General features: G+C 38.7%; 1 protein-coding gene across 2 annotated transcripts in view; it reads right to left on the reverse strand.

The window, feature by feature from the left end:
• Nucleotides 1-8,055, reverse strand: part of rxraa (retinoid X receptor, alpha a) — a 91,315-nt gene extending 83,260 nt beyond the window's left edge. Inside the window, exon 1 of one of the 2 annotated variants that reach the window (XM_087791357.1) lies at nt 7,686-8,055. In XM_087791357.1, coding sequence (XP_087647483.1) covers nt 7,686-7,713 — 28 coding nt within the window. In that variant the 5' untranslated portion in view covers nt 7,714-8,055. The remainder of the gene's footprint in view (nt 1-7,685) is intronic. The other variant, XM_087791358.1, reaches the window with a different exon arrangement.
• Between the last annotated feature and the right edge of the window lie 6,448 nt (nt 8,056-14,503).

The following is a 14,503-nucleotide window of genomic DNA, read 5'->3' on the forward strand; positions in this document are numbered from 1 at the left end:
GTCTTATATTTTGCACAGTTTAAACAAGTAAACAATCCTTATCTTAAAAACAAGACACACTAGCGTTTCAACAGATTCAAACCAAGGACAAGAACTCAAAGATCATTTCAATCTTACAATATTATATGCATACAGATGTTAATTCCCATATCCCGCCCGCTCTGCTGTCCAAACACCCTCTCGCACACATGCACGCACAAATCACAACAGAGGTGTTTTACACGCTGTGGGATTTCCATGGACTCCTGCCCAGTGTTGCATCTGGCACAGTGACAGACAAACACCATTGGGTGTGGAGGGTGAAGGTGGCACAATCTGGCATCAGAGGTTATAAACTAAAAGAGCATTAAGATGCATTAAATCTTCATAAACATGTATAGATTTATAGTTCTGTGTGCAGATGAGTGAAAATAGAGCTTTTCGATTTGTTTTTAGTTGTTAATAATAATTAGAACATTCTAAAATGTTGAATTACTTTTTTTTACTTTCCCTAATAGCACAGGAATATCATACACATCAAGCAGCATTTGATCAGATAAAAGTATCAGGTTCAAACAGTGGCTGCAACATAAATTATCATTTGTCATTTTCAATTCCGTTGATTACTTGTTAGAGCCCTAACTGTAGCGTAACGTGGGTTTAGAGTTGCATTTATGTAGAGGAAAATAATAGTTGAACGGTTTATCTCACATACTGTAGTTTAGGTGGTCAAGTTACACCTTTGGCCTGGATTCACTTCAACCAGACCAGGGGTCACGGGGTCGGGGGGAGACTACTGTATTTCACGTCAGATATATCAGATGCAAGACTACATCAATGAACAGCTTGCAGGGAACATTTAGACAAAAAACTACTCATAAATTACAGTAAGACTCACGCCTAAGGATAATTTATAGTACCCTAATGATCTCTGATCTCTGTCTGTTTTGACTGTGGGAGGAATCCAGCCAAGAGAAAACAAACAATGTTTTATATCCTATGTTTAACATCTTTAATTAAGGGCAGCCTCACTCACTGCCAAACTCAATCACACGAGGGGCCATAATCGTTGACCACTCTTGGTCGCGGCCCAAACAAATTTTATATTTACAAAACCGTCTTTAATAGGGAGTCTTCAATTCAAACATTAATCTTAATCGATGCAGAGAAAACCATCTGGCGGGACACGTAAAAATTCCTCGGTGGATCATATTTGGCACGGGTTTGACATATGTTTTAGGGTATTTATAGGGCTGGGTATCGATTGAAAAGTCCGATATCGGGACTGATACCGAAACCTTCACTTCGATACCTGTTCCTGAACTACATTTTTTTTCAATACAAATGTCTTATCATCAATTAAAACATAAATAAAATGCCATCACACATAGTACAAATCTTGAGGTACATTTTTCAACTTAGGTAAAGACAAATCATGTTTCGATACTTGGTACCACCAAATCTTTTAGATCAATGCATAAGGAAAAACGACTTTGATACACATTACTACGTATTAATACCTTAAGTCAGACAATGCATGATTATTTACATTAACATGCCTTGTTGTGTAGATATCGTCATGCAATAGAGGAAAGTAAGTTTCCACTTCCACCAGTAGAAGAGTTTCAAATGAAACAGATCATCTTATTTCCATCTTCCCGTCTCTTGTTAAGGAGCAGCATAATTAGCTAGGGGAGGTGGTGTTAATCCGAACGTGGAGACCTATTTGTCCTCCCTCTCTAGTGAATAGCCATGAGAGTGTGTGTGCTCACCACTTAATTACAAAAACACTATATACGCATCAAAAGCGGAGATTATTTTATGCAATTACGCGGCTGGAGTTGACAGTTTCTTTTTCATCATTTAAAACGTGTCGACTCCAGGGCCCCACTTTCAGAGCGTTTTTCTCTCATTGTTGCTGAATTCATAGTTTCTTGGTAGCAATTTAATTTCTTTCTGACTTCTCGCTTATCTTTCCTCATCTTGCCTCCGTTACACACAGAACCGAGAAAAGAACTTCTGCCAGAAGGAGGGCGAACCGACCTTTCGCTCAGTACGAATTACAAGTATGATTTGGTCAAATCCCTGCAGAGACTATGCTTCCACTTCAAAAGAGTGGCGATACGCACCCTGAATACTGCCAGTCCACAGAAAAAGCCATTCCGACACTCAGGAGCGAGGATAAACACTCAAGTTTAATGGTGCTCTGATGGGTGAAGGCTAATGTTTTATCAAAGGCAAAAAAAAAAGGGAACCTACATGTGATTTACAGCTGATATAACAAGAGGAGCGACGTGTTAACATAGCTTATCTAAATGACTTACTTATCTACCCCCAAAGTGTTTAAGAGTAGCGCATTTATTAAACTTGATTGCAAGTCACAAAGTCAACATTGAATTCCTAAAAAACTTCTGTCTTCGCGCAGTTGCGAGGAGACAGAATGCATCAGGTGAGTAGGAGTCAATGTTAAGAGACAATTCTCAGCATTGTTTTTATTTTATTGTGAGAATGTTGGTCTAAATAAGCCTTTGTGCTGTATGAAAATGTAGAAGGTGTATCCATTTTAATGGCATACTCGACTAAATTTTTTTTGCTGTGATGTAATCTTACTCTGCTGCAGTGATACACACTGACATTTCTTTTGACACACTTCATTTGCATTATTGTCAGTTATTTCATCAGATATCGTCATCTGCTGTGAACCTGGCACAGACAGCTGTCACCATTACTCAGGCAATAGAATCGTACAACTTGTGTGTTTGTCTCTGATGTGTAATACACCATGAATAGAACATATCTATATTAAATTAAATACATGTTCAACTACCATCCATTAATATTTAACATGGATTATTTTGCTGTGACAGTCGTGTCTAAAGCCTGGCATGGGGGAAATATGTAGCCCTTGGTCGGATTTCTTGCGGCTGTATGTTATGCATTGGATTACCCTTGTGTTGTCTCTGGGTCAAGGTGACCCGAAAGGCCCAAAAACAAATGTGTTTGTGGTATCCCTTGTGTCATCTCTGGATCAAGAAGAACGACCTCCACCACTGCATATTCATTTTTTGAAGCCAGGGAGGTCGTTCACCTTGACCCAGAGACAACACAAGGGATAAAACAAACAAGTTTGTTTTCGGGCCTCTGGGTTATCTTCACCCAGAGATTATACTAGGGTTAAAATGTAGGCATTTTAAATTGTGAATTTTTCTAACAAAATCCATCATTTATTAGCGATTAATCAATTGCAAAAGTTATAAAAACAGAATGAAAGTAAAAAAGAATATTGTATGCATTCATTAAAACTTTCGGAATATAACATTATAATTGGCTTTAAAAATTGCAAGAAAGAGCACGAAAAGGCTTTTTATGTGTACTTTTAATCAATTACAACTTGTGTCAATAATGTTCCGCTGACAGCAAGACAAGATAAGACTTTATTGATCATTTTTGCAAGGAAATGAATTGTCAAAGAGCCATACAGCCCATTAAAGGAACGCCCGAGTGATACAAAGGATGTTCAACATCAGATACAATTCAACAGATGACTCTAGATGTTACAAGAAAAGCTTTGTGATGACAAAAAGAAATGGGGGGAGAAAAAAAAAAGGAACTAGAAACTACTGTCTGTAAGCAGATTGAATGCTGAAGGCAAATTCCTAAAATGATAGAGCACATGGGGAGCAGAGGTCAAGGTTTAAGGTGCAGAGTTCAGTGCAGCCGTTATCAATAAAGACCTCCAGCGAGCGAGAAGCTTCTTACACAAATAATTAACAAGCATTTGAGTCATTACACTGTTTCTGCTTCTGAGCGAGAGTCCACGAGATCACTCCTGTGTTTGGATGATAAACATGTGTGGGATGCATCTAATAGATCATGACAGGCTGAAATAATGTGATGTTTCATCCGAGGCCAGCTCTCTTTCTTCTGAGTCACAAAGTGTAATTAATGCTCCATACCCATCAGCCGATCGTCCAGAAACTAAAATTAAAAAACTTCATGGCGGTTCTGCTGTAATTAAAAAACACTTGCCGTGTGGTGTCGATGACAACTTTTTGTCGCTCCGAAAGTTTTTTGCAGGGGCTGGGAAAAGCGGAGAGGTGGGCACACAGAGGGCAAGCACATTTTCTTTTGATTTGTTTGATTTTTTTTTTTGCGGGAGGAAAGAAAAAGGAGAGCAAGCTGTCACTTTAAGCCATTAAGTCTCGCTATAAAACTCCGCCAATAAAAATGACAGCTGCGGACCCCTTTCTCAAAAGGGGAGCGAGAGCATCACACATCGGGAGCACAAAACTGGACGGCCATAAAAGACAAACTTGGCCAAATGCTTTTGGCCCCGAGTATTTCCTCCAGCTTTGCTCTCCCCCCAACAACATACACCTCTCACCAGACAACACACACACACCCACTCCCATGATTACCTTTGTTCCCGAGTTACAGCCAGACAAGGAATGCAAGCCCTCAGTCTTTCTCCCACACACACAAATCACACGTCTATCCCAAGACCATGAACTTCAATTTTTTTTAAACTGCCAATGGAACAAGGGAGAACCATTTGTTCTTCACCAGTGCTGGTGCTGGTTTGAAGTTGAACCGAGAACACACTCGAGAGAGACAGACGCACACACACACGATCAGCAGGTGGTACAACACAACTCAAGGGTGAGTGATCGGGCACATGGCAAAGTCTAACAAGCATGATAATGATGGAATAATCGACCATATTTGATCGATCTCGACCTCCTGCCTTCTCTAAACATTAACTCGGGGCGCACGTGGGTAAGTGCGACCTTTCTGTGTGGAGTTTGCATGTTCTCCCTGTATTGCTTGGGTTTCCTGCCGGGAACTCTGGTTTCCTCCCACAGTCCAAAAACATAAAGACCTTGATTGGGAACCTTTGGGAATTGTCTTTAGCAGCAAAAAAAATGACTGACTAAATAAATATAACTTAAATTCAAGACAATAATCAATTCATTTTAGAGGAAATTATATGGATTCATTGCATTGTTTAAGCAACAGGTTGTATTGAAAACTTTCATGTTTCAAACCAAAACGGTTAGTTTTCTTAAAATAAAGTTACCCACTATTTCCATACAAAAAACAATTGATCGATATACAGGGTTGCAAGTTTTTTCAAATGCTTATTAAAGACATTGTGAAAACATCAAATCAATATTGTTATCATCAAACAAAATCTTTAAATACACAGGTCAGTAAAAAAAATTGGACAACAGTAAATGCTCCAATAGGTGAAAACACCTTGTTTGTGGTGAATTAATTGTTGCATATAGTTTAAGAGAAATGTTGAAAATTAAAATAAATATTTGTGCTCAGACTTTTTTCAAAACTGGTGACTATGTTCCAATTGTGTCTATCTTTACTTACTGAAAAATATATATCGTGAATCTCATAACTCAAAAATGAATAAATGAAATAATCAGCCTTTAAGCACGAGTAACATATAATTACAAATATAAAATAGCAAGATAAACATGAAGTGTAAATACATCTCAGCGCTAAGCTGTTTTTTTTTTTATGGACCCATATAGATAATGTTTAACTCATTTTTGATGGTTTAAAAGCTAGTTATGTTTTTTTCAAGAGTTACAGGAGTGTGTTATTTCAAAATAAAACGCCTTCAGGAATAATAAATGCAACAGAAATTCTATTTTATTTTATTTTTATTTCATTCTGTAATAATCTCGAGATTTTATCTTCTGATTAAAAAAACTTGTTCTCCATCGGTTTCTCTTCATACTTGTACATCTGTGTCACTATTCAGTTAATTTAATAGTTTAATTTAAGTTCAAGCACACCAAACACCCAAAGCGCTCCACATTTAATTTTCGAAAACTTCTACTCTTCACCTCCACCATCTACCACAGCTTCTTCGCCCTTCGCCGGGCGAAAAAGGACACGTCCTCCTCTCAAAGTCGACACCTTCATCATCGCGGGGATCAGGACGAACATCAGCATAAAGTAGGGAGAGAGAGAGAGAGAGCGGGCGCTAAAGGGAGATGTCATCATCGCGCCTAACAACTGATCTATAATAGTAAAACGCAGGCGCCTGTCATCTCCAACAGCTGCACGTCAGAATCTCTAATGCGGCGTGACGGATAATTGCACGGCTAATCAATACGTTCAAGGACTAGGCTGGATTGCCGCGTCCTTGGAATGGTCAATTACCAATCGGTGATGGAGTGGACCCGTTGATAGAGCGAGCTTTAATAAAAATAAAAAAAGAAGTGAATTAAGGAGCAGCAGATTAGTACGAAAAGGCATGGCAGGGAAAAACTTGCTGATACAGCACGAGTGGGGGGGGGGGGGGGGGGATTAGCCACCGTCATTGTTCAATTACCCAATTTAGTGAAACACCAACACCAGACAGCCCTTAAACGTGCTGTCAATCCTGGGTAAGGAGTCTATTTGTAACACTCGGGTGAGTGAACGTCGGATCGGTTTCATTGGAGACACTTAATACACCTGTAATAACAACAGCATGTGTGTTACTGGTTTATGCATATTTATTTTTTCTAAAAGGGGGGGGGGGGTGGGTTTAATGCACACTGGGTCAGTGAGCAGGGTCTGTAACTGAAGAGGGTTTACTGGGCGACTTGAGAAAAAACCCTGTGAATCGACTCGGTGTTGCACAGGAAGACCGAACTCCAGGTGTGACGTGACGCCTCCATGAAAGAGGGCTCAGACCTCAGACCGCCACTTTGCTCTGCGTCTGCGCTGCACGAGGGTGAGGTGGGTGGGTGGGTGATGTGGGATGGGGGGGGACAAGGGTCTGTTGCTTGGACAAACTTTACAGTAGCATCCGTCATTAATGATTGACAATAGGTCAACTTCCATGTGTCTAGACCGGCGGCTACGAACAGCACTCACAGGCGGAGGAGGTGCAAGCATTAAAGTCCTCTGGGATTATATTGAATTAAGATCAGAGACTTTTATTGACATTTTTTTTTGTTGAAGTATATAGTAAAATAATTAAAATTAAATAGTTTACGAAATAAGCGATGTCATCTATACTGAAAAGGTTTTTTTTTAATGTTTTTTTTTAATTATTTTTATTATTATTAACGCAAGACACAACTAATCAATGACACCTGTTAATATAATAAATAAAAATAAACTTTCGAGTTCAATTTTATTTTTATTTGGATAAACCATAAAAGTTAATTCTGCGTCACGTGGTCACTGAAACAAAAGCTTGAAGATAAATAAGCGAAATAAAAATGAATAATAAAAAAAAAACCGACAACGTGTGGACGCGAAAAGACGTTTAAAGTCGACCTCGTCAACTTTCCTGTTAGATTTATATTTTTAAACTTCGAAAGAAATGGAGGGGAAGAACCGTGGATTTATGCTCGTTCTGTTGGCAATATTTCATACGTGGACGTTTCATCGCAAACTTTAAACGTTTACACAACTGTCACTCGCTATTGTCATTTTTTCTTCTAACAAAAAAGGTCACAGGCTATCAAAAAAAGATAAAAAGAACGATAAAGCGCGTGTCTTTAACGCACTAAATCCACTTTTATTTACACTTTAAACGAGCAGTTTTTTTTCCTTCATGTTGGTGGCAACTTGCCGCACGCGCTGTCAGGAAGCGAACACACACAAAAAAACACAACCCGAGTCGAAGCAAAAAAAAACAAACAAACAAACAAACACGATAAAAAAATAAGCCAAATAAACAAACTCACCCAGCGATAAGAACGGTTTGGTCTCCATGTTCGGCGGTGAGTTCTTCTAGCTCATGCCAGCTCGGGCAGACCGCGTTCGGGTGAGTTCGTGTCGGAGCCGCCGAGCGGACTCGTGTGTTTGCCGAAGAGCCGAGCTTTTCCCCGGGAGGACGAGTCAAGATACACGTGAGAATAGAATAGATAAGCTAATGTTTCTCTCTCTCTCCCCCCTTTCTTTTTTTTTCCGCGTTTCTCACTCAGCTGCTGCGCGTCTCTGGCAGTGTAACAACTCCAACTGCTGGATCCGCACTGCAAGAGGGGACCTGTGCAGGGGGTACTCCCACTGACGCGCGCCGGGCTGCAGCGACACCACGCACACACTCCCGGGATTCCTCCTTTTTTTTTTCTTTTTCTTTTTTTCTTATTTCTCAACTACTCTTACTGTAAAACATCCAGTGACCTCCTGTCACCCCTTCACCTTTGGTTTTATCTGATCACTGGAAATAACTCTCAATTTTTAAAAATGAAGCATCAAATACTTACCTATATAAACTATAAAATACATATTATTCGTCAAGTTATTTCCGAGTAATCCATTTTATTAAGCGACTGGCTACTTTAAAAAATGCACACATAAAAAACATCAATATACCTTCATTCTGCTGGTCTGTCATGTCCATCTTGTGTTGAAGCCTCAAAAAAAAAAGAATTGTTCCAGAAGAAAAGAAAAGAAAGTGTATATTTTTAGGCTCGTTTGTGGAAGACGTTTAACAAGCGATATGAAGGGGAAGTACTCCAGAAAGTACTAACGGGTAATATCGCAAGCGCTTCCAGTGTGTTCTTCGAAGCGCTCAAAATAATAACTAGAAAAACAGACAGAAAGTACTTATTGGTAAATATTGCAAGCGCGTCCAGTCTAGACAGTAGACTGTATTTGTTCTCCAAGTTCTCAAGATATTACCCAAAACAATAAATAGCAATACAGACAGAAAGCACTAATGGGCAAATATCGCAAGCGTTTTCAGTGTAGACAGTAGACTGTATTCGTTCTCGAAGTTCTCAAGATATTACCCAAAATATTAACTAGCAATACAGACAGAAAGTACTAATGGTTAAATATTGCAAGAGCTTTCAGTGTAGACAGTAGAATGTATTGGTTCTCCAAGTTCTCAAGATATTACTCAAAAATAATAAATAGCGATACCGACAGAAATACTAATGGTTAAATATCGCAAGACTTTCCAGTGTAGACAGTAGACTGTATGCGTTCTCGAAGCGCTCAAGATATTACCCAAAATATTAACTAGCAATACAGACAGAAATACTAATGGGTAAGTATCCCAAGCGCTTCCAGTGTAGACAGTAGACTTTATTCGCTCTGGAAGTGCTCAAGATATTACTCAAAATAATAAATAGATAGAGACAGAAAGTACTAATGGGTGAATATCGCAAGCGTTTTCAGTGTAGACAGTAGATTGTATGTGTTCTTAAAGCGCTCAAGATATTACCCAAAATAATAAATAACGATACAGATAGAAATACTAATGTTTAAATATCGCAAGACTTTCCAGTGTAGACAGAAGACTGTATGTGTTCTTAAAGCGCTCAAGATATTACCCAAAATATTAAATAACGATACAGATAGAAATACTAATGTTTAAATATCGCAAGACTTTCCAGTGTAGACAGTAGACTGTATGCGTTCTCGAAGTTCTCAAGATATTACCAAAATTAATAACTAGTGATACAGACATAAATACTAATGGGTAAGTATCCCAAGCGCTTCCAGTGTAGACAGTAGACTTTATTCGCTCTGGAAGTGCTCAAGATATTACTCAAAATAATAAATAGATAGAGACAGAAAGTACTAATGGGTGAATATCGCAAGCGTTTTCAGTGTAGACAGAAGATTGTATGTGTTCTTCAAATCGCTCAAGATATTACCTAAAATAATAACTATTGATACAGACAGAAATACTAATGGGTAAGTATCCCAAGCGCTACCAGTGTAGACAGTAGACTTTATTCACCCTGAAGTGCTCAAGATATTACTCAAAATAATAACTAGATACAAACAGAAAGTACTAATGGGTAAATATCGCAAGACTTTCCAGTGTAGACAGAAGACTGTATGTGTTCTTAAAGCGCTCAAGATATTACCCAAAACAATAAATAGCAATACAGACAGAAATACTAATCGGTAAATATTGCAAGCATTTCCAGTGTAGACAGATGATTGTATGCGTTTTCGAAGCGCTCAAGATATTACTCAAAATAATAACTAGCGATACAGACAGAAAGTACTAATAGGTAAATATCGCAAGCGTTTCCAGTGTAGACAGTAGACTGTATGTGTTTTCTTAGCGCTCAAGATATTACCCAAAAAATAACTAGCGATACAGACAGAAAGTACTAATAGGTAAATATCGCAAGCGTTTCCAGTGTAGACAGTAGACTGTATTTGCCCTGGAAGCGCATGTGATATTTACCCGAGGTACTTCCTGTCTGTATCGCTTGTTATGTTTTAAACTTCTGCTACAAAAAAGCTCTAAATATAGACCTGTTTTAGTTTTTCCTCAACAATTCCTCTCGTTGAGGCTTCAACACAAGTTGCATGTTATGGATGATAACCACGGAGATATTTTGTTGGACCTAGACGTCAGACCACTGAAGCATCATTTGCTTCATTCAAATGGACATATACTTTTGTCTCTAACTCTAAAAAAGGAACCGATTACTCTGACAATAACGCCAACTCTTGAGTGAATTTTGCATTTTGGGTGAACTATCCCCTAAAATAGACTAGAAAACGACTCGCTCGGTTGCACTTTCAGATCAAGCCAAGATTGAAATGTCATTCTCTCCTTGTCAATTTACTTCAGAATTTGAACTGTCAGAAAACGTCTAGCCTCAGTTTCCATGAGTTCTTGACAATGTACAAAAGATGTCAAAATGTGTTACGAAACGATTCAAACATGCTGTGATCGACAGTCATTCATGCTTGTGTCCTAATGGGGGTCGCGGGGGGGGGGGCTGCAGCCATTCCCAGTGTCTTCGGGTGAGAATCAGGGGACACCCTGGACAGGACTGTTGCAGGCACATACAAACCCTTCACACACACACTTACTCTTACGGTCAATTCCCCCAAGTTCCTAATCAACCTCTAAAAGGTTTTTGGGCTGTGGGAGGAAACTGGAGTGGCCGGAGTAAACCCACGCAACACAGGGACTCCACAAATGTTGCAAAATGCATCAAGACATCAACTTTACTTTTTATTCCTTAGAATCTGGCAATATGGTACTTGGACAACAATATGTATATACAGTTTATAGTTAGTATAGAAGTATATTCTGCAATAGGAAAAACTGTTGCAACGTTCAGCAGTTTTAAAACATAAGCAGAAAATGTACATTCATTCTTTCTTGAGCCAGACGTTGTCAGCTGATTGTTGCCGTGATTAAATCCTAAGGTAAAAACAAGTGATGATGCAGTGCAAGGATTTTCCTTCACACCAAGCATAAGTGTCACCTAAAATGCCCCTCTGTTACAGTATCGATACGTCTCAGAAATCCAAGCCCCCCCCCCCCCCCATACCCCCCCCTCCTACATCTGGTAATGTTTGCTAAAATCCCACTGCGATCTGCCAACATGGCATAAAAAAAGAAGGGGGGAAAAAAATCTAATTGAATGCAGATGTATAAAAAGTTTGACGCAGATTCGCATAAGCCCCCTCGGCTAGCTTTCAGCAGAAGCATGCTCCATTTGCATAACTCTCAGTGCATATTTCGTTGTTGCTCCATCCAGCAGGATCTGCGATCATCACTCTTTCTGCTACACAAATTCTGACTAAGGCAGTTTACACCTAATTTGCATCATCCGTCTTGTGAGCTCCTCCTGTCTATCCCTCGCCACATGGGCTATGGAATATGCTTGTGGGGCTGGAAAAATACACTTTCTTCGCCCAGTTCAGGTTGTCAGCCATATATTATCCCTATTCTAAAGTGCTATACATGAAGGGGGGAAGAGCGATATGAAGGGGGGGGGGGGAATTCTCCTCCTGTAGTCATCCTCCAGGCCCCAGTGATGAGCCCAGTCTTATTAAGCACTTGAAGGTGTGCTCACCACCATCGCACCGAGGCGAGATCCATAATTAATGTTCTGCATGGCACATCCGAGATCAAAGACAATTGATTATGAAGACGAATTTAAAGGCTGACGGATCAAGGTGTGTGTTTGCTAGCGCGAGGTGGGCTGTATAGACAGATGGACGTACTTTGTATTCATATAATCATATGTCCCCGATTGACATCTTCTCTCACTGCAAAGCACCCACCAATAAGAAAGTCTTCCTCCTCTTTTTCAGCCAAAAAACACATTTTAATTTTAATTTTTTGCATTAGATGCAATTAAGGAAGTTCCCTTTTCCCCCCCTATAAAATAAAAATATAAATTCACTGTGTATATTAGGAGACAGAATCTCTTCCCCGTTGATGCAGATGTCAGTAGTTCATTTTACGTCTTCATCAATCATAATGCTCGTGCACAGATGGTCACAGATAAAACAGATGTGTTATGGTTCAATGGCTAAGTTGACTATGATGATGAATCTTTGTTTTTATTGAAATATTTAACCACAATTAAATCACGAGTAATTAAGGAAAGAACATTTGGAAAAAAAAAGGCTGAAAGTAAGTTAAATTATATATTGGCAAAATGGAACAAGTGAAAAGATTCAAGGTGGACCGTCAAAAAATGAGTTACTGATGAATGTTTCTCTGTTGTTGTAACATTCATCTTTTATCTTTTATCAAGTGTGATTAGAAAAAAAAAAGTAGTTTTAGCAATGTGGCTTTAGAACAGTTTGGTGCACTAAAATGCGGTAAAGCTAATTTTAAAAGACTTTAAAATGTACAGTACAATCATAAAAATAAAATAATCAACGTGATTTAAGATTTTAACATACTTTTTTAACACTTTGGAATTAAATAGTAATGACCCGGATGTAACTCCAGTTCTAAGAGTTTATGCCAGTAGGGAACCCCTTTAAATGTTTGTTTTTTCTCACCACATTCCCAATAATGTTAATTTAATTTTTAAATAGATTGTTTATGAGAAGCAGTGGTTGAAAAATACCATACAAGTTAGATAAAACTCACGAACACAATGGAAATCCAATTATCAACTTTTTCAGTTTTTTCAATCACAACTAAACCAATTATGTTAAAAACATAACCTCCACTGCCTGTAGTTTGAGGTTTTAAAATAAAGTTTATTCATTTAAAGTAAAGAACCTTGTTTCCATATGAGTCGATCATTTTATTTATTAGTGGAATTTCCCCCCACCAACTTGAAGATACTATGAAATGAAGTGTGAATTCTATTAGTTCAAGGATTTGTGAAAATAATGCAATTATCTACATAAAATAGGTGTAATTTTCAACTAAGCTCAACATTGAAATAAAAGAGAATCCTGCCCAAATCTCTTTATCATTGTCTTAAGGGTTTTTTCTTTATGAATTCTAACATTCTATATAGTCCCTTACAGCACATTTCTGCTTTAGCATATTAACAGTAAAATGACTTCTTATCAATAAACCATGTCATATTGTGATTCCCCACGGCTCAAGATCAGCCCGGGGATTGGTGCAAATGGGCGGCTTTTAAATGAGCGTTGAACAAAAGTGATGATTCCGTGCAGAGGCTAACCGTCAATTTTGCAATATGATGTGAAGTGACTTAATTGGAGGGCTAAAACTCGTCAAAAGAGGAAGCGTGGGGGGAGGGCTGGCTTGACAAGAGCTGAATATGTCCTCGGTTCAAAAGGCTATTTCGCCCGGAGCCTTTGGTCTGTAATAGAAGACAGACGCAAGACAGCCTTTTTAAAACACCTCGATCAGACTCGGTTCTCTCATCTTCCTGCTCGACCAAGATATCTAATCCTCAACTCAGGCCGATGATTAATAGCAGTCTGACCCTTCACCCGCGCCGATATATTTTCTAGAGAGTGTTTTGTCCGCCTCTGACGCCCCCACTCTTTTAATAACACCTCTATATTCAACCTTTTTTATTCCTCCAATATTCTACAGATCTGGTCTTTAACTGTCTTTTACCCTTCACTTCAAGCGATGTGTTTTTGCCTCCAGGGATGAGAGACCACCACAGTTAGGAGAGACACAGCTATGGTTGCTTTGACAGCGCCTCCTCCTCCTCTTTGCTCCTCTTAAAGTGGGTGATAAATGAGACAAGGGCCTTTTGGTCTCCTTTGTACTTTGACCATTCACAAGCTCATCCGTAAAAATGATTATGGCCTCTTTCGGTGGCAATGACAATGGTCTTCAATCTCGTGGAATGTACAGACACACACATCGTTTTTTGTTTTTATTTTTTCAGTTGTATAAATGGTCAGAGTTTTCATAAGTCATGATGAATTGGCTTAAATGACAGTCATTTAGATGCAGAAGCACTTTCAGACAAATATGTTAGAATTCATGGATTCATAATTCATATATTTACAGTATTTCTTAAACAATTGTGTTTATTAAATAAAGAATATTTGAGGATTTCCTCTCCATCCCATTGAGAGTTCACAAGTTGGTCAGCTGGGTAAGCTCAATGCTGAAGAAAAAAAAACACGTTAAACATGAATTTATTTTTTGGAGTTATCTGTTTATCAATAAATATATGTTTTTTTGTTTCAAACAAACAGACAAAAATTGTGGAGTGCAACAAGGCTCAGTACTGGGATCAATTTATTTATTTTACAGATGGCCCCCCCCGAAATAAAAATGCTCATATCTGAGTGACGGAGCGATGATTCTTAGAAGTATTAATTTGGCCTG

Source organism: Callionymus lyra, chromosome 5, assembly GCF_982586985.1.
Source record: "Callionymus lyra chromosome 5, fCalLyr1.hap1.1, whole genome shotgun sequence".
NCBI lineage: Eukaryota > Metazoa > Chordata > Actinopteri > Syngnathiformes > Callionymidae > Callionymus > Callionymus lyra.